This window comes from Myripristis murdjan, chromosome 20, assembly GCF_902150065.1.
Source record: "Myripristis murdjan chromosome 20, fMyrMur1.1, whole genome shotgun sequence".
NCBI lineage: Eukaryota > Metazoa > Chordata > Actinopteri > Holocentriformes > Holocentridae > Myripristis > Myripristis murdjan.
Window position 1 is genome coordinate 4416128 of NC_043999.1, and position 24607 is coordinate 4440734.

Consider the following 24607-nt stretch of genomic DNA (forward strand, 5'->3'; position numbering starts at 1 on the left):
GTTTGTTTGTTTGCATACTTGTTCGACAATAAAATCTTTCAACCATTCATTCAATCATATTTACCCCTGGTGCAGTTTCTGTGTCTCTCTCTCCGCCTCAGTCCACAGGAGTTGGACGGGTTTTTGTCTTGTGGAGCTAAAACTGTCAAACAGTCCCATGTGTGGCTCTTTCCAAAGACAATGACACAATACACAATATAATGACATAACACACACACGGGCCCTTGGGGAAGGGAGAGAGAGAGAGGGGGGGTTTCCATAAATCAGTTTCCATCCAGCTCCGTCGCACTGAGGTGAAGGGAGACCGAATCCCACAGGAATGATCCGGATGAACAGACTGGGAAAATCAATATATGTAGCTATATTTCGTGTTTTGTATTTTGGGTGAACTATTCCTTTAATGATTTCCCACCAATCACAGACATTACTGTTACATTACATCATGAACAAAAATTCCCAATACAATAAAGCAGCAGTTCTAGTTGTGCACAGTAGATTGGCAGGTGTTCTTATATATTATTATGTTATATATTGTTTGTGTTTTTATACAGTGAGCTCTTATTAAAGGGAGGCACCTGATCAGGTAACGAGGTCACACTCAGACTGTACGGTTTGGTTGTGAGTTGTGAGTTTTGTGTCGTGGGTTCGAGGCTCGTGAAAAGCCGTGCGGATCGGGGGAGGGGCTGTGGATCGGTGTCCGCCTCCTCAGCCTCGGCTCGCCTGTTCGGGATGAAACTCGGCTGAGTGTTGGGTTTTCATGGCGTCCCGCGTTTTGAGTGTAAAGCTGAGTGGCCCCGCACAGCGCCACCTACAGGCCGGGTTTCACGCTCCATGTCTCAGACACTGCTGGGGTGAATTAGATGAACCTTTGGGGGAATAATGTGTTTTTACATCGATATCCACTACCTGCAAAATGAAACCGACTGGTCCAGCACAGCGCCACCAGCAGGACAAAAAGTCCCCAAGCTTCAAGCAGCGATCACACATACACACACAAAAAAAAAAATCTATTCCACTGAGGAAACGCTATCCTACACTCACCACTTTGAAGTGAGGAAACACTAGAGAGAAGATAATCCAAACTAAAGGTTAAAATTCAGTAAATATCTAAAATAAATAAATAAATAAATAAATAAATAAAAATAAAAGTAATAAAAAAAATACAATTCAGTTAAAAGCAAGACTAAAATGGTAAAATAATCAAATAAATAAAATTCAATTGAAAACCAGTCTAAAAAAGGTAAAATAAATAAACAGACAAGTGAATAATAAAATAAATAAAATTCAGTTAAAAACCAGACTAAAAGGTTAAAAATAATAAATAAATAAAAGTTTCGTAAAATAACATTTAATTATCTCTGTTTTTGCTGTACAAAGGAACGTCCAGGAGAGCCTGCACACCTGAAACAGCCTCTGATGCAGGACCGGGGCCACAAATATCACAATAATCAGGGTCACAGTCAAAAAATTGCATCATCTTTTGGGTCTTAAACAAATTATCTGGAGCATATACGTTGCGTGTGCACATGTGTGTACATGCACTGTTTACAAACAGCGTTATTAATCTGTGCAAATAAAAATATGATGGAGAAGAGAACCAGTAATACCTGTAATAGTGAGAAATCACTTCACTTAATATGTTGGTGCCACCAACCAGCACCTGATTAGCAAACAACAGCTGTGCTCAGGGAGTTCTGCTCACCAAATGCATGTACAGCGGTCTCTCGTTTATCGTGGGAGTTACGTTCTAAAAATAACCCGCAATAGGCGAAATCCGTGAAGTAGTCAGCTTTATTTTTTACAATTATTCTAGATGTTTTAAGGCTGTAAAACCCCTCACTACACACTTTATACACTTTTCTCAGACAGGCATTAACATTTTCTCACTTTTCTCTCTTGTTTAAACTCTCAAAGTTCAAACCTTCATAGAAAAATAAGTCCAGTATTATAGAATGAATGCATTCTGTACTGTACAGGAGACACGGCACGGAGGAGATTGATTGACAATGGTCTACAGTCCCTTAGCCAATCAGGACGCAGAACACAATGCGCTGTTAAAAAAAAAAAAAAAAAAAAAAAAAAAAGCATGCAAAATTGCACAAAAAAAATCTGCGAAACTGCGAGGCTGCAAAAGGTGAACCGTGTTATAGCGAGGGACGACTGTATACTGTTTGGTGTTAAAATTAAAGGAGAGGGAGTTCATCCCTGGCACCGCTGTATGCATTTGTTAAAAAAACATTAGAAACACAGTTGTGCATCCTCTTCTGTGTTTCCGGACTGACTGTTGGTTCTGTTCAAAGCTGTAAGACTCAATATCTAGAGGAGGTTTTATCTAGAGGAGGTTTTATCTGGAGGAGGTTTTATCTGGAGGAGGTTTTATCTAGAGGAGGTTTTATCTGGAGGAGGTTTTATCTCGAGGAGGTTTTATCTGGAGGAGGTTTTATCTGGAGGAGGTTTTATCTAGAGGAGGTTTTATCTGGAGGTTTTATCTGGAGGAGGTTTTATCTAGAGGAGGTTTTATGTGGAGGAGGTTTTATCTAGAGGAGGTTTTATCTGGAGGAGGTTTTGCGGAGCGTCTGTGGAGTCTCGATGCCAAACCCCACGTGAGCCTCGCCCGGCCGGCCCGCTCGGGATCAGTCCGCTCCACATGTTGGCGTCACAACACGACCTTGAACCACATTCAGGGCTGATTTGGGTGCGTCAGAGACGTTACGCAAGCGATCCGCTCCACGCCGCCTTCCTGCTCTCAAGTTTCACAACCTGCAGCAGCGGAGTTTCAGCCGGATACGCAGACGCTGAGTGTCCCGGCCCGGCTGAGGCTCAACCCCAACCAGATGTAAATACAGACCAACAGGAATAATAAGCTCACTGGGAAACACACTCAGACAGAGCTGGAGTGTTAACGTGACTGCGCTGATGTACTGTGTGTGTGTGTGTGTGTGTGTGTGTTTGCGAGCAGCTGGGAGGTCTGTTTACACTGGGATATTCAGCTCCTCTCTGCAGCATTTCAAACCTATCTCTGTGTTTAGACCTCACACTCACACACACACATGCACATCCACGTGCACACACACACACACACTTTTTACATGCTACTTCCCCTGGGAGTCGTTCATCCTGTGAGCCGTCATTTACGCCCAAACAGCCGATCAAGCTGTCACCTCCCCGCTGACAGCTCATCACACACACACACACAGCACTTTCTCCTTTAACTGGCCAACAAAAAAACTTGAAGAAAACTTTATGAAACTGTTGGATTCGAGACGCTCAAAATGAAAAGTCAGTCTTTAATTTACACTGAAGTTTGCAGGAACCCGTGTTTCCCTCTCAGCATTCATCAAACTAAAAGCCACAGTCGTGAACTTTCACATATAAATAAATGTTTGTTATGCACCATGATAACTCAACAAGCCGGCAACAAAACTCCCCTTTTGCGTTTTTGCAGACGCCGCGAAGCCGGACACTGATCACTGCAGCTCATCTCTCTCCAGGCTTTTCTTTCTTTGCAGAGTGACAGCAAACAAGCAGCGTTTAATTTAAATTTACTGCCACGTGTGGAAAGGTAAAGCATAAAACGTCCCTCTCACACCTCCAAACAGCTTGCCAAGTGTAATCCAACTGTCTTGTGGCCAAACAACTGCACTGTAAATACAAAAATCCAATATTTATCCATAAATTATGATATTTTTCTCACCAAACACATACTGCAGCAGCATGAGGTGCGCTGGAAAAAATCTCCATGTTAATCTCATATTGAGTCTTAAAATCTTGCTTTTCTTCAAACAAGGTGGAAAATCTGCCAGTTGGATGAGATAATCCCATTCCTTTCCAGCGCTAATCAACTTGTTTCCAGAATTTCCTTGATCCGAGTGGCTGATCTGCCTCACCCTGCCTTGTTTCAACACATTTACACTTGTGAAACTGCACTGGAAACCAGCGGGAATTCACATAAAAGACGTGGAATTTAACATGAGAGACTCAGTGGGAGCTGCCAAGTTTCGTTTAATCACATCAGTGCAACTTGGTGTTGAGTGATGCCTTGCTCAAGGGAGGGAAGATGGAAGTTTATCGTGCATTTTCCCTGCCTACATTCATCCAGATGGGTCTTGGCATTTAATTTTGTGTCTAAACGTGCAAATAAAAGTCAATTAAACCATTATTCACTGCAACACACTGCAAAAAAAAAATTTCAATCAGTCTCATCTTCAGGGTTCAAATCTTGTTTTTCTTCCAACAACGTAAAAAAAAAAAAAAAAAAAAAAACTGACAGCGGGATGAAATAATCCTGCTTGTTTCCAACGCTAATCAACTTGTTTCCAGAATTTCCATGAATCAAGTGTCATTTGTTTGTTTTGTCGAAATGTTAGGTTATGACTGTTATTTTAGGAACCATTCCTTTCACAACCTCCAAAGCTGAAGCGATATCGCCTCGTGCCTCCCCTGCTGACACACCACGGAGCTCGGACAATAAATGATGACTTCTTTTCTCCCCTCTGAGTTTATTTTACTTGAGAAACTGTTGGACGGCTGTGAATACTGATTGCAACACCCTAAATAATGAGCGTATCGTACGTTGTGTTGCAGTTTTTGTGCAGTTTCTGTAGTTTGTCTTGTCTGCGGGCCCCTGGAGGGTCCAGATTAGGAAGCAGCGAGGTGGAGGCCAGAGTTTCCTCAGAGGGACGCTGAACGCTCTGTTATGGTTTCATGTAATGTAACTCATTAGAATCTGCTGCCGCTGATTTTGATAAATAAGTCTGTCCTGCGTCCATTTCTGCTTCTCATAACAAAACTATAAATGGAAAGCAGCAAAGGTCAAAGGTTAAACCGCTTGATCTCATTTAATCCGCCGCCGTCTAACAACAAGCAGTGGAACAACAACATAATCTCTAATCTAATGAGGTCTGATACCAACACACACACACACACACACACACACACACACACACACACAAACAAACAGAAGCATGCACATATACAAACATGTGCACATATACAGTATATACATGCATACACACATAAAAGTGCACAATGACACAAACATGCAATAACACAGGTGCCTGCATTTATGACAAACACACACATACTCACTCATACTGTGTACACACACACACACACACGCACACACACACACACACACACACACACACACACACACACACACACACACACACACACACACACACACACACACATACAGAGATCACTGATGCCAGAATGTGGGAGCGTCCATTCCTAGTAGAGGATGAAACACAATCACAATGTTTTTGGATTAAACAAAACAAAAGAACGCTCTTGTTCAGCTCCTAATCTAATCCAGACAGTATCAGACCAGATTAATCCACCAGACTACACCAGATCAAACTCCAAAATCATCTCCGTCGCTGCGCAAAACCTGCAGGGCCAATCAAAGTCATTCACCTCAGATGTCATTTGTGTTCAGCTGCTTTGTGTCTAGAGGGTAACCCTGGATTTGAGAAACTCTCACACACTCTAACCCTAACCCTAATCTGAACCCTAACTGCAGTCATCAGAGTTCAAACACAGGATTACCATGACAGGACCTTGTCAAAGCAAATATTTGCCATCAACTGATCCAAACTGCTGCAAAACCTCACCACTGTCCACCAGCAAACAGCAGATACAGAATATATATGGGACACTGTCGTACAAAAGTTTTGAAGCCACTTAAGGGGAAATTTAATGGAAAACCAGAAGTCAAGGGGTTAATTAAGTTAAAATTCTAGTGAAACTCAACCTGGCAATATTTTGATGTTTGACTTTTGAAAAACTTTGGCGTATTTTGACCAAATGACTCATGTGATTTAACAGGAAAATATTATTTTTGTCTCTCTTTGTGTTTCTGTGCCGGTGACGTGCATGTCTGTGCAAAAACATGCACTGCAGACTTCTCTGTTGTCTCTTCCGCAAAATATGAGTTATCTGGTTATTTTTGATTCCATGTGAAGAAACTAGCTGTCTTTTGTAAAAGATTCAGGGTCGACCTGCTTCCAGAAAATATCTCCCAGGAAAAAAGGAAGGACTCTTTTCATTTCATTTTCCACTCTGATCGCTTTGGGTTTGGACGTCCTTGGTTTGTTTTATACAAAAACATTTTTGGCAAAGAATGTTTCATGTTTCAAATTTAATAGTTTGTATGACTCAGTTTTACACAGGACATATTTTGATCAAAAGAATGACCACTTTGGGTCAAAATTGTTCAATAAATACAGGCCCCGTTTGGCCCTTGAATTGTTTGTGATTTTTAAATATTGCTCTATACAGCTCTATATAAATAGATTCATCATTTTGTCACTTTAAGCTTTCAGGCAGTGCAGTTTGCAGCGGATTACAGGCAAGGCACAAGTTAAGGACGGGGGCTGAGGCCAGGAATCCAGGGTTTGTAGCGCCTCAAGGTTTTCCTGGGAACACAGCATTGTCCTCTAATAATAGTCCCGGCCGCTGAGGAGGCAAGGCAAAGCAAAGACGTTATATTTGGTTTCTTCCATCGCTCCGCAAAAACAAAGGCGAAGGCCACTGTCATTTGGAGTTACAGCTCGTTTACCTCTGTCCATGTCCCGTTTACATTTCCTCCAGTCGTTTTGTGATCGTTACACTGAGCACCTAATATTTTTGTCGTGCCAAACGTCGCTTGAAAGCAGCCGCTGTTTCAGCACCCGAAATGTATAAATAACAGAGTTTTAATTAGCAGGGTTGGTTATTAGCTGTTTATAATCAGGCCAGCAGCTGAGCCACCTGTGAGGAGACAGCTGTTAGCAAATTTATCTTAGGTTAATTAGTTTGTCACTGATGTGCGCCCTCTGCTGGACAGATGGCTGCACTGCACCAAAAAAATCAAATAAACTTTTTCTGAGCAGCATCCAGACTCAGAAAAGGGCCTCTGACGTGCAAAGAAGTCATATTTGTATCACCAATCTCTGATCCAAACCTTATCCTTAACCCCTGGCAGAAAGCACCTGAGGCAAACTTCACCCAGGTGTGCAGGTCTCATTCACTCGTGATGTATTTCCAACGCAATGTGGGCATTTCCAACCCGCCAGAGGTTTGGCACATCATGGGTTCCTCCGAGTCCGCAGCCAGATACTGTTGGCTATTTTTGCCTTGGCTTCTCTTTTTTGTGTGGCAGAAATGGCTTTTGTAGCCAGCGTACATTTCCAAATAGGGGAAGAACCCCGGAGATGATTGAAACCGTGCAACTGGCCAAGAACTGAGTGCAGGGCAAGCAGATAGACACATCTATCATAACTGATAAACATAAGATACATAAGAAATAGATGCAGCCCCAACATGTTTTCCATGGTCTTGAAGATATCCCACTGACAGAGTTTTTACCGTACCAAACCGCATACATTATCGCTCATTTTCTTCAGGAAAAAGATGGGAAAAGTAAAATTACCTGGCAAATAATGCTCCATATCTTAGCAGAGGTACGCAATGCAGAAGCTGTATGTGATGCACCAAATCAGCAGGAAAAAGAGTGAAAAAATCTCCAAAAGCCGTCAATGCAGTTATCATTATTATTATTATTTGTCTTTAATGGATTTATGCTTTCAAATTGTGAAATAACAAAAGCCAGATGACTGCCATGGTCCATCACTGCCAGCGTTACGTTTCCGCCCCGTCGTGTCTCATAAAGTTTACTGCCGTCACCATAAAGCATTCCTGGGAAATTCAATTTATGGTGGCGGTTATCTCTCGCCGCCATTTGGATCGGACCACCATCAAAGTGCTGTCGGCATTTCACATTAGTCCGATACAGAGATGGATGAAATGTAAAAGCATCAAACAGCTGGATCTCAATATCAAAGCAAGCAATTACACTTCAGAAGATGAACTCGCCTAATTTATTCTTTCACCAGCATTTGATTTGAGGTCGTGGGTGTTGGATCTGATTAGCGCGACAATATCGTCACCTCTCGGTTGAAACTTAACCAACACACCCACACACACACACACACACACACACACATGCATACAAACACACACACTGCTATTCACATACAGAGAGCGGAAGGACAAAAGGTTCATAGTTCAAAACAGAATGCAAGTCAATAACCTATATCAACTATTTACATACACACTCATAGGCACTCTCACACACACACACACACACATTCACACACAGACACAGCTGACCCATTTCCTTCCTGATTATCAACAGTGCGGGTCTGATATTGTGAAACAGGTATGTGTGGTCGTGCAGATGGAAAGTAGGTGAGGTATTCTCAGGGAGCGAGTTAAATATAAAACAAACTCACATCAGAAACAATACAGGAGCAGGTACAGGCACCGGAGCCTGAATGGCAGGACTATATAAATATAAAACTCAAGAGAGGGCAATATAAAAGACGTACAAACATAAGAACGATAAGAAAAATAGACTGAATAACAACTTCAGGGATGAATTTTTGACCTGAAATTGTTCTGTGTTGTGTAAGGATGTTAAAAAGCCAAGTTGCCTTAAGGCTTTTGCTCTATGTAATCCTGATTTGACTAATTTTTATTAATGAACAGCAGGTAATCAGGTGAAATTAAATGAGGTGGCAGTCAAGAGGCTGTCTGGCAGAAGTGATTGACCTGATTAGCCACGATGCTAATGCCGCTTGTGTAAGCGTTGGATTTTAGGCCGATAAATAAATAATTAAGAAGGTAAATAAACAAATAAATAAATCGCCTACAGTATACAGATTCTGTAACGACACAATATTAGCCGTTTAAACCTTTTGTGAGCCCAGTAGAGGGCGCTACACATTTGACTAGCTAGCTCACTGTTAGCTGTTAGCTCCCAGGGCATTTATACACACTTTAAGATCTTGAATTTTAAATAATTATTCAATTTGAGGTTAAAATAAACTGAAATTCTCACTCCAATTATGACTTTACTTCACTGATGTTTGTTTTGTTAGTTGCTGCTCGCTAAGCACTTAGCTTGCTGTTAGCCTAGCCACACAAACACCCGGCCAGGAACAGTGTAAAATACCAGCGACAAACTGCTCAGTGTCTGGTCTTTACTAAATGGCTTTAATATTAAGTAAAGATTGTTTTGGGTTCATGAAAGACTTTTGTCCTCATGGGCTGTGATCTCGGGTCTCAAAGTTTGGTTTAAAAAGTGCAGTTTAACCCGAAAAGCAGCTTTAGCTTTCATGTGCCAGTTTTGGTTCAGTGTCTACTGCGAGCTGTGTGAATGACACCAAGAAGGAAATACTGAACAACACTGTGGCTGCATTTCCCTTTAAAACACAGCAAAAAGGAAATTTTTTTGCTGTTTAAATTGTTAATACTTCTGTTTAAATTGTTCATATTTCTTTTTTTTTTTTTTTTATAATCCTTGTTTATAGTGTTTATATTGCTTCTGCTATTTATCATGTGTATACTGTATTTCCTCTAAATTTACACATTGACCTACCTCTATGCACATTTTATGCACCCATGCACACGGTTTTTTCTGTTTTTTTTTTTTTGTTGCACATTGCTTTTTGCACACTGGCTTGTACTTAGATCTTATTCTGTTGTACTTAGATCTTATTCTTTATTTTTTTTTTTTTTCATCTTTTTTATTTTATTTAATCTGTAATCTGTGGATACTGCTGAAAAACTGTGAATTTCCTGCGGGATGAATAAAGTATCTATCTATCTATCTATCTATCTACAACAACAACAAAAAAAAAGTTCACTCTATTACCAACAAGAAGAAACCTGGTGCGTGTGCTAATGAGCCACATCGACTCTCAAAATGCTAACGCCGCTTTTCACTTTTTTAAACTGTGCTTTTCAAACAAAACCTCGAGAATGGATTCTAGAAAAGTCTTTACTTCGCAGAGTAACTGAACTATATTAAAGCCAGTCACTAAAGTGCAGACAGTGAGCAGTTTGTCGGCTGCTCTTAAACGCTGTTTGCGAGGCTAGGCTAACAAGCTAGTGAGCTATAGCCATGCTATCTGGTTAGCTAATGGCTATTAGCAGAACAAACACCAGTGATGTAAAGTTGTAATGGGAGTGGAGTGAATTTTAATCACAAATTGAATGAATTATTTTAAATTCAAAATCTTAAAGTGTATATAAAACATGTAGGCTAATATCAGTTTGTCTTTTGGTACTTTAGTTCTTTTTGTATTGCATGTTTTGTGTCAGGCGTACATGTTTAAATATGCTTTTCTTTACTTATGTGGCTGTTTTTTTTTTTTTTTGTTTGTTTGTTTGTTTTTTTTACCAACAGTTTTATTTGTCTTTGAGCCAAATTTCAGCAAACTAACTCTCAGACAACAGGCTGCTGGCTTCAAGGTTGCGGCTCCACATCAAAGCCGGGGGGGCGAGTTGCACCCCGAGCCGCCGGGACCGTCTTCCATGAAAACTTATGGAAATGAGCTGAAAGCCCCAGCTGCAGCGTCTAAATATAGAGCCATCCTACATCTGAACTGGGACTCGCCGCTATGAACGACCCTCCAGCCAGGATATCTATAATTAATATTTTCACACTCCTACAGTAGACCTCCACAATGGGCCAGTCTGCGTCACTCAGCCTGTGCAGGTCATTTATTTTGTTTATTTATATGTTTGTGTGTTTGTTTGTGTGATGCCGATATGCCACAGGCAGAACGCAACACATGCTGATGGGTTTAATTAGAAAGGCTATTAACAGGTCCTCGTTTAGGTTTCATCACTACAAGGTCTGGTTATTTACCTGTCCTGATTACAGCAGACAGGTACATGAACCCAAACTCAATCCAAACTATTAAATGGCATTAAAAAAAACAAACAAACAAAAAAAAAAAAAAACAGTAGTCTGGAAGCTGATTTAGAAAAAAAGCTCCACATGTATAGAAACGTGGATTAGCTATTTGATATAAGATGAATGGCACATTTTTTAACAACAAAACTGATTTTTAGATTATACATGCTGTGGTAGGCTGTTACTAGTAATAGTACTGCTATTCTATAATGCAGTTTTGCAGGAGCATTATGAGGTTGGATCATAGGATCACAGCACTGGTTGATTTTGTTGGAAATTTTGCCATAAAAACACCATAAAGTACAATAAAGACACACTACGGGGTAAATCCTATGGAAATAGCCTGTTAGGTGCACATCACAGTGCGTTCACCAACAAAAGGGGCGAAATTGCAGTAAAAGTGCTACAAATTAGTGTAGTTTCTATATATACTATATTATACTGTAAGAATATTAAGAGTTATTATAGCCAAGTGATGCCACAGGAAATTTAAATATATATGCTATTATTAAATACAAGACTACAGCATCTCACATCCTTGGAGGAATGGTAGCCTGTATTAGAGTGTTTCTTGGGCTTAATTTTGATATTGCAATAACCTATATGAGTTTTCTGTTGTTGTTTTTTTCATGATGAAGTGAATCAGCTGGACTCTCACCGTGTGCAGGAGGGCGAAGCCGAGGAGAAGCAGGCAGAGCCGGCGTGTGAAGGACATGGTCGCATCTCATCCAGCAGCGCCGGGATGTGGCGGAGAGTAAAGCCTGAAGTTCACTCACTGTCTCAGGCTGAGCTGAAGCATAATCACAGCAAGACCAGCGCACAAGCCTGCAGAGGGGAACACAGCCTCATAAGAAAATATAAGTGTAAAGAAATTGTTCTCCTTATGCTGATCAACTAATTTCCTCACCTCTTTGTCCGCCGCTACATCAGTGTGTGTGTATGTGTGTGTGTGTGTGTGTGTGTTTGTGTGTGAGAGAGAGAGCGCTCCTGCGGGCTCCAGACGGCAGAATAAACCACAAGATGAGAAATAAACTCAAAAAACGCAGCTTTGGTCGGAACATGAATCCGTGACGGCAATAAAACAATAAAGTTAAACAATAAAGTTAAAACTCCAAATCCCAAAGTTGTGATACAGAGAGCCAGGGTGCTGGAGTCAGACCGGTCAATCCGGTGTGAGAGGTCCTGAGTGTGTGTGTGTATGCGTGTGTGTGAGTGTGTATGTGTGTGTGTAAGTGTGTGTGAGCCGTGTCGGAGGTGGAGTGTTGAGGCGGTGGTCCGCTTCACTCCCGCTGACTTCAGTGCGAAGCGCGCTCCCGACCCGTTTCCCGTAGGATACCCCACTGAAATGCGCGCTCACGTCTTCAAGACCGCGCGGGCTGGGGGCGTACAGTGTGTGTGTGTGTGTGTGTGTGTGTGTGTGTGTGTGTGTGTGTGTGTGTACGCGCGCGCCAACAGCGACCTCTTGCGGGACCACCCTGCACTCTCAGCAGCACCAAAGTCACGTCAATTTACCAGCCTGAGGTGTGTAGTGTAATCCAAACTGAGGCTCCGGGACCCGCAGAGGTCCCTCAGGAGCCTCCAGGGGACACAAAACAAATCTTAATTTCACTTTTATTTTATTTCATGCACTGAAAGTTTGTACAAAGAATGAATAAAAGAAGCAGACACGATAAAACCCACAGGCTACACAGTGTGGCTCTGCGTAGGCTATGATTTGCCAATTTATCAGACCAATATTGGGCTTTTTATTATTTGATACTGATACATGATGGATGCTTTCCTCCCATCCCAGCTGATAAAAACAGTCTGTAAAACCTGGAATGAAATTTTATTGTCTTTACAGCTGCTGGCCACCTGAAAGAACTGATCAGTCATCTAGGCTTTGAGTTGTCATGGAAAATAGTGTCACTTGATATTTATGCTTTCCAAATTTTCCAGTAAATTATCAGCGTCATTTCTAAGCAGGACATGATTTTATTTCACCAGTAACCCTGAATAACAATGAAAAAATAACCTTACTCAGGCACACAACTGATTAAAATGATTACATTATCATACATGTATGCCCAATGGGAGCAGATTTCAACAGATAAAGTTGTTTTCTACTGATACAAAGACCTGCCTGGACCTTAAACCTGATCCCAGACCTACTTTAATTTGTCTGCATCAGATAACATATTGAATCATCCCAACTGGAAAATATAGCAGTTTTCAGTGACGAAGCCAGTGTGGTAACCATGTGTAACAAAAACAGTAAATGCGCAGATTGTGAAATTTGATCAAAGCCTGGGAGAAAAAAAGGAGAAGTGAAAGTCTGAGAGAAACTTGGTCAAATTAAGACATCCAGTAGCGGCCAGCAGACACACCCGAACACGCTGATTCAGCTTTTTTGCCAGTTCGCTCACATAGGCATAATTTTGCAAAACCAGTTCTGACATTTCTCTAGGTCTTGGTCACCACGCCGGCAACCTGAGGGCGATTTGAGGAGGGGTGAGGAGGGGATGCCGTCCACCTCGTTAGCAAAATGACCAAAATGCCTCCCCTCGTTAACCTGCCCTCATTAACAGCCTCTCTGTGCTGTGTGTTGATGAATCCATGGTGCTGTCCGTGGTGCTGAAGATGCAGACAGATTTGTTATTGCACCTTTTTCTCTCAGTCCAGCCCCTCTGTCAGTTTTGTCTCGGGTCTATAATATTCTCCAAACTATTTACTATAGAAACCCAATTCTATATTATATTGTAGCCTATATACATTATAGAGCAGCGTCATCTGCATACCGACACACTGCTGCCTGTCGTATTCCCATAATATTCCTGTAATATTTCTATAATCATTCAGTACTATCTGCGCTGATGAAAATACACCCAGTACCAAGCCACTGCTATAACAAAATATTTTTTGGGATGTGAGATGTGACTACAGATCTAGATTTTACTAGAGATGTTTGGTGTAACCTGGAGTGGAGCAGGTCATGTGACCGAGGAAATTAACCTGCAGCGTGCTCAGTTGCTGTAATTGAAAAATTCGAGGTGAAGTTTAGTTGAAGTCAAAACTGCAGTGTGTTTTGAAAAATAAGCATTATTACGAATGCTTAATGTCCACATGCTGTAAAAGAATAAACCTATATAATCTATGTTTTGTAATCGCAGTTGTGATATAAAGAATTAGGCAAAACCCATTTGATAGAATTAGGCTTTCTTCAGCAATGTCCTTTGGGAGGTGTGCATGGGTGTGTGTGTGTGCAGATGGGTTTCTAACATTGGACCGTCCCTTTGTTAAATTATAACAAATCAACAGTTGTGTTATTCCTATCCATCTCTACTGCAGTGGTTACATTACAGCCTTTTCCTTTTTCAGATGAATTAACCGGGCAGGTGTGTCATAAAACTCTCTAAACACAATGTAAATTATTTTGTGACGGTGAGATGGAGCAGCAGCAGTTTTAAGTGCCTGTAATGTAAGAAAAAAAAACGAGAGCAAAATGAGTGAGTGATGAGAGGCAAATGACAGGATGGAGGATAGGAAGAGAGGAGAAGAAAGGAGAGGAAATTCCATCTGTCAACTGAAACCATCTGCTGGCCGACCGGCCGCACACATCATTTGGTCTCTTTATGACTCTAAATAGATAAATAACAGAGCAGCATCACACAGGAATGCTTTTACTCGGGAGTTTCAGGAGGCCACGGCTTGTCTGATCAACCAAAGAGGAGAGACGGATGGAAAAAAAGTGAGATAAAACAGGAGTGAGAGACGGAGGGCAGCGAGGAGGAAAACTGCTTCCAATTTGCTGCAAAACTTTGAACATTTCCATCACAAGTTCCTGAGAAAAACTAAAATGAACGCCGACCCGTCACGTCGAAGGAAATTCAGTGGAAAAATTCAGCCTGGAGCTGCTCGGCTGTTTTATTGTGTTTGCACCGCGACTGTTTATCGCAATTCATTCTGTTGCGGCTGAAGCATCTCTGTAAATATTGTTTTGCATGTATAAACTGGCTTTTACTTGTGTATACGTTCTGCTAATCGTTATTAATATCAGAGAGCGCTTTGGCAGTGCAAGCACACTGGTCACTGCCAATAAAGCCATGCAGACCGAGAGAGAGAGAGAGAGAGAGAGAGAGAGAGAGAGAGAGAGAGAGAGATTTTCTTGTAATTGCTTTTTTATTTATTTATTTATTTTTTACTATTATTCTAATTATATATTTTTTGATTCATTCATTAATCATTTTAATTATTATAAATATGGTTCATATGTCATTTTAATTTTATTTTTTATTGTTTTTATTTTCTTGGATTTTTTTTTTCTAATTTTCTTGTAATTGCTTTTTTATTTATTTTTTATTTTTTTTTACTATTATTCAAATTTTATATTTTTTGATTCATTCATTAATCATTTTAATTTTTATCATTTTAATTTTATTTTTTATTGTTTTTATTTTCTTGGATTTATTTTTTTTTTCTAATTTTCTTGTAATTGTGTTTTTATTTTCTATTTTTATTTATTTATTTTACTATTATTCCAGGTAATTTTTGATGTACCTTTTTTTTTTTAAAAAAAAATCCAATTAATTTGTTTAGGTGTCATACGGTGAGATTCAACCACAAAACACAAAGAGGGAAATGCTCAGCTGATCCCTCATGTGTTTTCTGCTGAATGAACCTGCAGAGAAATGAACCTGCAGGGAGGAAACACATAAACACATAAAACACATGACAGCACCGTGGAAAAGAGCAGAAACTGCCATACTGTACTGCCCTTTCTCAAAATTTTTTTTTTTTTTTTTTTTTTTTTTGGGTTGCAGGATGAGAATAAGTTCATTGAAATGAAGATATTAATATTTGCTTTCGCATTTTCACAGCTGAGAAGACATGAAAAAAACATCTGTGGCCCTCATGCCAGCCGAACATGGAAAACCTTTTAAGCAGCCAGGCAGAAGACGGCGGTCAATTACATTTTACAAGCTGGCAGAGACTGAGAAGAGGATTATGGGAAGGAGAGAGAGAGAGAGAGAGAGAGAGAGAGAGAGAGAGAGAGAGAGAGAGAGAGAGAGAGTGAACTTCCATGGCAGTAAAGCATGGCTGAACTGATTTGAGAGATGGAAGGCAGAGTGAGTGAGGGAGAGAGGAGGAGAAAAGGTAGAGAGACAGAGAGAGACTGGGAGGAGAGAGAGAGAGAGAGGAGGAGGAAGTAAAGAGAGAAGAGAGCGGAGAAAACTGGATTGAGAGCGAGGGAGCGAGACTAAACGAGTGGCTATCAGCTCTCCACTGCACATTTTCTGTCATGTTTGACTCAATTTTATCTCCGACTCTGTTCTATTCATATGAATTTATTGTAGACTATATTATTGCCATTATTGTATCAATTTGATTTTATTACATTTTTTAATCATGAATTATTTATTAATGCTAGCTGCTGCAGTCTCTTTCATTCATTAATGCTCAATAATGCACAGACAATCATGAGTTAATGTATAAATCATGAGGAACTAAGCGATGCATTCATGTTTAACACATCAATAACTAATAGAGTCGATCTGATTGACACACCGACTTGTATGGGAATTGTTATTAATGAAGTCGATCGTCATGGATTAATTCCCAATTGACATCCAGCTGTGATTTAAATTAAAATTGTTATGTGATGTCATCTTTTTATTTTATTTTATTGACTCATTATTGTAGTTATTAATTTATGTTTGCCTTCTTCTTTTTCCACTGGCTTTTTATCTCTTTTACAGTCTGCATCTCTTTCAAAGCTCTTTGCAAACTCTGGTTTTAAAGGTGCTTTATGAGTAAAGTTTATTATTATTGTTTTTATTATTAGGTTTCCACAGTGGGTGGAGGTCATGGATTTAAACTTGCAGCCATGTGAAACCAGTTTGCACCAGGTGATCCGTCGCATCTGTCCAGTCTACAAAACTGGGAGTTAGACCAGTGATGTTCAAATAGTGCATCCCCTAGTGGCACGTTGTAGTACTGCAGGGGGTACAAAAAATGTTAAATTGAAAAATATAAATCATGCATAATTCTTAAAATAATAAGTCTATGCAACAAGATCAATAAAAATTGTATATGTAAGTTTGATAAAGCACACATTGTCTTCAGTTTTCCCTCTGGGTTTCTTGAAGGTGTCAGATGTGTGCTTTGAATCTGCTGCCGTGGTCGTCGAGTGAGGATGTTTGTTCACTGTGACCGAAAAACAAACCCAGAAAATGGATCAGTGGTTGAAACTTAGCAGCGATAACAGCTGGAAACAAGGAGGCAGAAGAGAAGAAGAAGCAGAAACAGGAGAATCTGCTCAGTATCCGCTTGTTGTTTCACTCTGATGGAGCTGGACTGGAAATCTTTATATGGAATTTTTTCTACCTTTTTTTTGCTCTGGTCAGTTTGAACTTCGCTGAAAAAAAATATTTCAAAAGGGGAAATATTTTTGAAAAAAAGTTTGAAAACCACTGAGTTAGACTTTGAGTTATTAGTGTCTGATGTGGTGAACATTAATGCGATTCATTAACTCATGATGATCTGTGCGTTAATGAATCCACATCAGTGCACCAGTGTGATGAAGTGTGTTGTGAAAAAATGAGGGTCCTTCGTCCGTAGCAGCAGAGCGTCTGGTCGGCCTCTGCAGTACCACAGCCTAGGGGCGGAGCCTGTATGATCTGGGGGCGGAGCCTGGGTGACCCGGGGGCGGAGCCTTGATCTGTGAACGAGCATTTTGTCATCAAAACACAAGACAAATGTTCAGGTTTACCATCTTGTCAGATCAGCGAGGGCTGAGCGTGTCGGCCCTCGTCCTGAGCGACGTCTCGCTGTCACCACCAGGAGATCCCAGGAGATCAGTTCTGCCTCTGCACCCTCACTAACAGTGTTTACAGTTGCCACTAGGAGGCGCCACTGACCACTGTCTGGCAAAAAGTGAGTCAGTAAGTCAGTAGTGAAGTACGGGTTTCTACATGGGTACATGTTCTCATGTCCAGACTGTAAGAAACTAAATGAATTCAGATACACAGAGACTCTAGTTCAGATTATCAGCTCAGGTTAGTTAGTTAAGGATTAGAGATGTGGAGAAAGGAAATGAGAAAGATGTGAAGAGGAAAGTGAGATAAAGGATGGATGAAAGAGAAAGAGAGAGACGGGCAGGAAATGGGAGAGAAAGCAAGGAGGGGAAGAGAGAGAGGAAGAAAATCAGACAGAGAGACGGACTGAGACTGAAACAGATGACAGAGGTGAAAGGTGAGAGACCGAGGAGGAGCGACAAAAGTGAAAAGAGGAATGATAAACTCCAGGCAGGCAGAGACAGAGAGAAAGAAAAGAGCTGGCAAGAGAGGAAAGAGATTGAAGAAGCAGGAAAACTACAGAGAGAAGAGCCACACAGCAGCTGGGAAACCGTCCATCAGCTGCAGCGTCTTCAGGTGGACGTGAAGCTCCACCGTCCTGTTTCCCGTCTCCGTCCCAAGACTAAAGAGGAAGATCTGACCTGCAAACGTTTCCTGAGACTTTCACGTTCCAAAACGGAAATGCAAATCTGTTTTTCTGACTTTCAGCAGGACATTTTTAATTCCACCGTGCTTCAGTTTCACTTTAAAAGGTGACTGAAGTGAACGCTTCAGACTCAAAAAAAAAAGTCCACGTGGTCCTCGTTTTTAAATTTCATGCTTATTCCACATTTTTCTCAGTGGAGCCTAAACAATCAACCCTCAATTCTACAGAGTGCACCTTTAAATTTACTAAACGTAGGCTTGTTATCACTCCACTTTCAGAAAGTTACATTTAGGCTTTTCGAGGACATTTTTAAAATCCCACCTGGACTTGAATTTAAGAATTAAGGAGAAACAAAGCTGGCAAACCAAGACGGTTTCTGGCTGAAAGTCACTGAGAAACTAACAAGAACAAGAAAATAAAAGAATAACAATAAGAAAAACAGACGACAGGAAGTTAAAAAAAAGGGACACGAGCAGCTGTGAAGCAGACAGGACGCCGACTGAAACCTGACGTCACAACGTGGAAAAAATAAGAGCTCGAACAGCAAGACTGAAGACATTTTAATACTTTTAAGACCTTAAATTATATGATTTAAGGGTATCACTTTACACTAAGAGTACAACAATTAACGTTAATTAATGCTGTAATAAACATTAGTTAACAGTTAACTAACTGTTAACTAATGTGTCTAAGAATCATTTACTAATGCTGTTCATGCTAAGATAATAATTTATATATGTCATATGACACGATGTTTGAAAAAAAAAAAGCATTTTTAGACTTTGCTCAAAACAGCCTCTTTTTCCTCTGAATATGTGGCCTTACATCTAGTAAAACATATTAAATCCTGCATTAACCTTTCACATGGTCATTTTCACACAAGGTTAAATATAAATTTTGTAAAAATTTTAACCTGTTATATGCTCTTTAAGGGTTATTGTAGATATTATCAGCATCAGTAAATGCCATAATAATCATTAACTAACAGTTAATTAACCATTACAGCATTAACTAACGTTAACTAACGTTAATTGTTGTACTCTTATTGTGAAGTGTTACCGATTTAAGACATTTCTGAGACATTTAGGGACCCATGGATGTTCATTGCGTGATTAAGTGTGTTCTTTGTCTTGGACACGGTGTGTAACTGTCGATGGACACACACACACAAACATTTCCTTCACACCAGATCAAACCTGTGACCTTCACACAGTGACGGACAGTAACAAAGTACATTTACTGCAGTATTTTGTATTTTACTTGACTATTTCTTCTTTTTTTTGTTGACTCATTTCCAAGACAAATATTGTAGTTAGATTTTTTTTTTCTTTTCTGAAATGTGCTGGGCCACATTCTGTTTTCCTCAAATAAAAAAATCACAGCACCCGCTCTCAGCTGGGTTTGATGTAAAAGCAGAACTACGTCGTCCAACTCAAGAGACACCTGCCTTCAAAATAAAACGCGTTCATTTCATTTTGTTCGCAAAAATCAAACGACTGGTGCATTTGTCAGATTTGTGTGACGTCGTGGTTCTGCAGGGAAGTCAGAGCATTCATCAGGAGGCTTCAGAGTTCCCAGGTTCAGTAAATGCATCATGAACACAAACAGCAATGTGTTGATCCTGAAAAGAACATGTACTTTTGAATACTGAAGAATTTTTTAAAGCAATTATTCCACACTTTAACTCAAATTAAAATGTGGCTGAGCGACTTTCACCCGTAGTGGAGTGATATTTGAAGTAGTGGACTGAGTACTTTGTCCATCACTGCTTTTCTACAAGAGTGTACTGAGCTGCTTTCTTTACTGGTGCAGATTCAAACCAGTGACCTCTACTTTACAAGTTTTAGTTTTTCTTCTGTGGATTCAAAGCTTCTGCTGTCTCATTTTAGCCTACAGGGATCCCTCCCCGCTCTCAACGCCTGGTTTGTCTTTGACATTTGGCGTATGAGGAGAAACGGCTCAGGTCATTCAGCTTGGATCGTTAGTTTGTGGGCGAGTGGACAAAACGTTTGATGTAAAATCCTGCTTTTTCCCAGTTAGGACATGATAAGCCTCTGTGGGACAAAATGCAGGAGATCAGGACAGTTTGATTCAGTTTCCTCGCTGACTTGCTTCAGTCCTCGTCCAATGAGACATAAAATCACCGCAAACAGGATCAAAAATGTGACTTTCAAAATAAACCGGCTCCCTACAGCTGCTGTTTGAAAGACGACATGAACAAACAGAAGCCATGCTTGGAGAACGGCTGCATCCAACACTGGCATCTCTGTAAATCTAAAAAAAAAAAAAATTAAATTATTTTATTTATGTCTTCAGTAAATGACACTTGAAATGACTAAGTAAACTGTACTCATTTTGTCTGATTACTGAGAAAAGTTTGAGATGCCACATTTATATGAAGGAGGTCAAGAGCGAGGTCGTTATTGTTAATGAAAACTAACAAAATAATAAAAAAAACATTGACATAAGAATGAAAACTACGCTTTACAGAAACACAATAACTAAGTGAAACTGTGTTGTGTGGTTACAAAGCTGACTAAAATAATCTGATATTTTATTTAAGGAAAATGTCCTGAGTTTTTATGACCCAAAACCTTTTCTGACCTTGTTGAATTCTGCCCAACAAACACACCATATTAAAAATAAGAGTAACACTGAAACTAATAAAAGCCAAACTAAAACTAAACATTCTCAAAAAATGAAAACTAAACTAGTAAACCTGCTTTAAGAGCGAATTAAAACTAAACTGAAACCAAAAAAATCTAAATTAAATTAAAATAATTAATATGCAAATTGAGCTTCAAGCCCCGCCCACAACCAGTCAGGACAACCTGAGCTGTCCACTGAGCTGCCTACAGAAACATTTACCGAATATAATGCAGTTTAAAATGATCTTTGGTTTTATCTGTGGTAACAGGAAGCAAAATAAGTAAATAAGATAAAATTAAGAAAAGAAAAAAAAAAACACCCCGTCCCAGTTTTAGCCAATCAAAGCACTTTATTGCACTGTATAGTGTGACGGTGAGCCAATGGCAGGCTCTTATAAAAGTGTCATTTAATCTTTTTATCATGTGTACAAAACAAGTCACACACACTTGTACCGTACAAAATCAACACTATTTACATACAATATACATACACACACTTAACACACACACACACACACGCACCCACGCACACACACACACTCGTGCAAACAGAAACACACACCATGCAATCTCTCTCCTGGCCAGCCCTGTTTCTAATGGGGTTCTTCCTTCTTGTTCCTCCCGCTCACACACTCCCAGGGACTGATGACACCGCCACGCCGTTACCACGACAACCACACCGGACAGGACAGAAGCAACTCGTGATATGTAAAGGTACAAATTTTTTTTTTTGTTTGTTTGTTTTGTTTTGTTTGATTGTTTTTTTTTAGTTAAACAGACAAAAGTAGGCAAAAAAAAAACATGTAACAGGAAAGCAAAAGCAAAAAGAAAAGAAAAGAAAAATGTCTGCAAACTGCTGGAAAAACGTCAACAAGCGGTTTCAGTCGAGCAACGCGATCGCCAGGCTTTAGTTCTCGCTACAAAAACTGTTGAGGCAAACAGAAATGGTTGTTTTTTTTACTGATAAACGTGTTGGTTTTAGTTTGGAGAAAGCTTCTGACTCGCTGCTCGTGTCGGTGCAGCTTCACACCCGTTAGATTTAAGACTTTTCAAGACTCGTAATAAAAAATTAAGACCCGTTTTACAACAGCCAGAATTGAATTTATAAAAAAATCAATAACTATTACGGGGGAGCAGAACCCCTGCTGCTGCTCTGTGTTTCTCTGCGTGGGATTTCACTCGGCCCTCGTGTCGAGTTTTGAAAAACTTCTGGCACAAAAACACCCTGAGCCTCGTTTCGCCGCCCGGTCCCGCCCTCGAGGTGAACGGACAGTTTCCTCTGAATCTGAATTTCCCCGAGTCGACGGCCGGCCTGCTGCTGTGATGTTAATGCAATTATTTAAAGAAACAGATAGTTAGCAATTATTTTGACATTTCAAATCAACATAAACATTCATAAAAACAACTTCCCAGGTCTTTGCATTTTTAAGAGTCAAGAAAAATTGATTTGAGACCTTTTAAAACCCCTTTAATAAATTCAGTGCCCGTGACTTTTATTTTCTTGATTTGATGTGTTTCCTGTTGAATACAATCTTTGGGTGGGACACGGTGCGAGAGAAACAAACTTTTATTTTGAAGGGATGAGAGAGGACGTGTAAAGGTTAGAAAGATGTCATTTACAGCTCCTGTGCAGGATGATGTCACGGTTTTACAGGACGTAGAGGTCACGTGAGGTCATTTCATGGAGACTTTGTTCAGAGCGTCCTCTCAGTTTGTTAACGACATCGACTCTCTCTCCACGCGGCTCGAACGCGTTCAAAACCTCGGAGGAAACGCTGAGCGGCTGCAGCGGGCCGACGTGCGGCTCGACAAAAGGTTTGATTCGGTCAGAATTTAAAGACGAGAGTGAGATGGTTTGTTCGGTCTTCATCTCGGCCTCCAGCCCTCACATCGCCCCCTCTTGTGGCACCTCAGACTCCCTTTAAATGATTCTTCGCCCATATCAGATCTGAAGCGTCAGCAGCGAACGGCTCCTGCGTTTCGGCTCAAAACGTTGATTCAGATCCACATTTCCAGCTCCACGGCGTCTGGCAGTGTGCTTTTAGTTTGGCGAGGCCGGCCAGACGACACAGTGCTCATAGTTTTATTGTAAATCGACCTGATACATACGTTGGATTTTCCTGTGATTCTCAGTGGAACGTGATGACAGAGCCGCCTGCATCCTGCCGGCCTCAGAGCCGCTCTGCAAAACACAGGAAGTCCAAACCGCACAGAGGAGAAAACCTCCCATCATCCACCCTGAGCAGCCACTGTAAAGCAGACTTCCTTCAATATTCATTTTGCACTTTCTCCATATTCTGACACATTTTACGTTGCAGCGAGGAAACAGTGAAGCGATGGTGTCTCAAAACGTCTGACGTCCTTATAAAAACATTTCAGATCTCACATTTCAGAAACATTTGTGACTACAGAGCAAGAAGCGATACGTTGGAGATGTGCTGCAGATGCTTTCGGGGCTGATTTTATATTTATTATCTGTATTTTTAGACTTTAAGACTGCACGTGGGAGGGTCAGGGTCAGATTCAGGCTGAAATGAGGCTCCCTAAAGAGAAACCCGACCATTGTTTCTATATTTACTGACAGAGAGAGGAAAGAGGCAGGGCAAAACAAAGACGGGAAATGAAAGAATATGTGCAAGAGGAATAAAATACAATATTTTATAGATAAAACAATTACCGGTCTCAAATGCCCATGGAACTGAGAAATGGGTTCTAATGTGAATAAACGCGCAAATGAGCTGAGGGAAATGAAGCTTCAGCTCGGGGTCGATCGGTGCGATGGAAACTGGAGAGAAAATAGTGCCGAGTTCACAAACGGCAGAAGCCTAAAGCCTTAAATGACCGACTACATCGACACAGACGACGCAGAACCGCTGCTGTTCTGTCTTTAAAAGGCTGGTTTGGGGCGACAAAGCTCCAAAATCAAACCAACTTAAAAAGAAAAAAAAAAAAAAACAATGTGCTGAAAGATGAAGATACTGTATGAGACTGAAAACAAAGGATATGGAAAGAAAACGATAAGAGGATATTTTTAATTTTTAATCAATCAAGAGGGAACCACATTTTAATTTCATTATACATCCTGTTGTATAATGACCAATAAACTTCCTTGTATATTTTTATAGATATGCTGCATGTTGTTTATGAGCAGGATGACTGAAGCTGAAGCTTGTGTTTTTTTACAGTTATTGTTGTTGTTGTTGGGTTTTGTTCTCTTGGCTTGTTTTACTTGATTTGCTTCGTATTGACTTTCTATTTAAAGAAGAAATCCAGCTAAAAAAAATTAAAGAGTCAAAAAAAAGGTGGTTTGTTCTGCCGCTTCTTACAAATCCAGGGTTGCTTCTTTGTTTTTGTTTTTTTTTTAAACATCTTTACATTAACCATCTTTACTTTCCAGGCTCCGCAGCCCTTAAGGTTTTCTGCAGGGAGTTTTAAAGGTTTCTGAAAATGTTTTTTTGCGCCTGTAAAGTGCAGTGAAATAAAAGACTCTTATTTGTAAAAAGACGTTTGATGAATGACAGGATAACAAACAGCCAAACAGACGAAACGCAGTCGAACCCCGAAATGAGGGATTTGGCTCCGGCGGCCGTCACGTTTCCTTTGAAATTCACTAAAAAAAAATTTAAAAAAAAAACTGTGAACGGATTCATTTTCGGATAAAAGTCACACGAGAGCGGTGAGTGGAGAACGTCCCTGCCACGCATGAGCACAGACAGATGGACACACACACACA

At 40.3% G+C, this 24607-nt stretch overlaps 1 protein-coding gene across 1 annotated transcript in view; it reads right to left on the reverse strand.

Annotated features, from left to right (window-relative positions):
- The window catches only part of LOC115379203 (vasoactive intestinal polypeptide receptor 2-like), a 50255-nt gene extending 38793 nt beyond the window's left edge, over positions 1 to 11462 (reverse strand). Inside the window, exon 1 of the mRNA XM_030079923.1 lies at positions 11406 to 11462. Within this exon, the coding sequence (XP_029935783.1) occupies positions 11406 to 11462 (57 nt within the window). The remainder of the gene's footprint in view (positions 1 to 11405) is intronic.
- Between the last annotated feature and the right edge of the window lie 13145 nt (positions 11463 to 24607).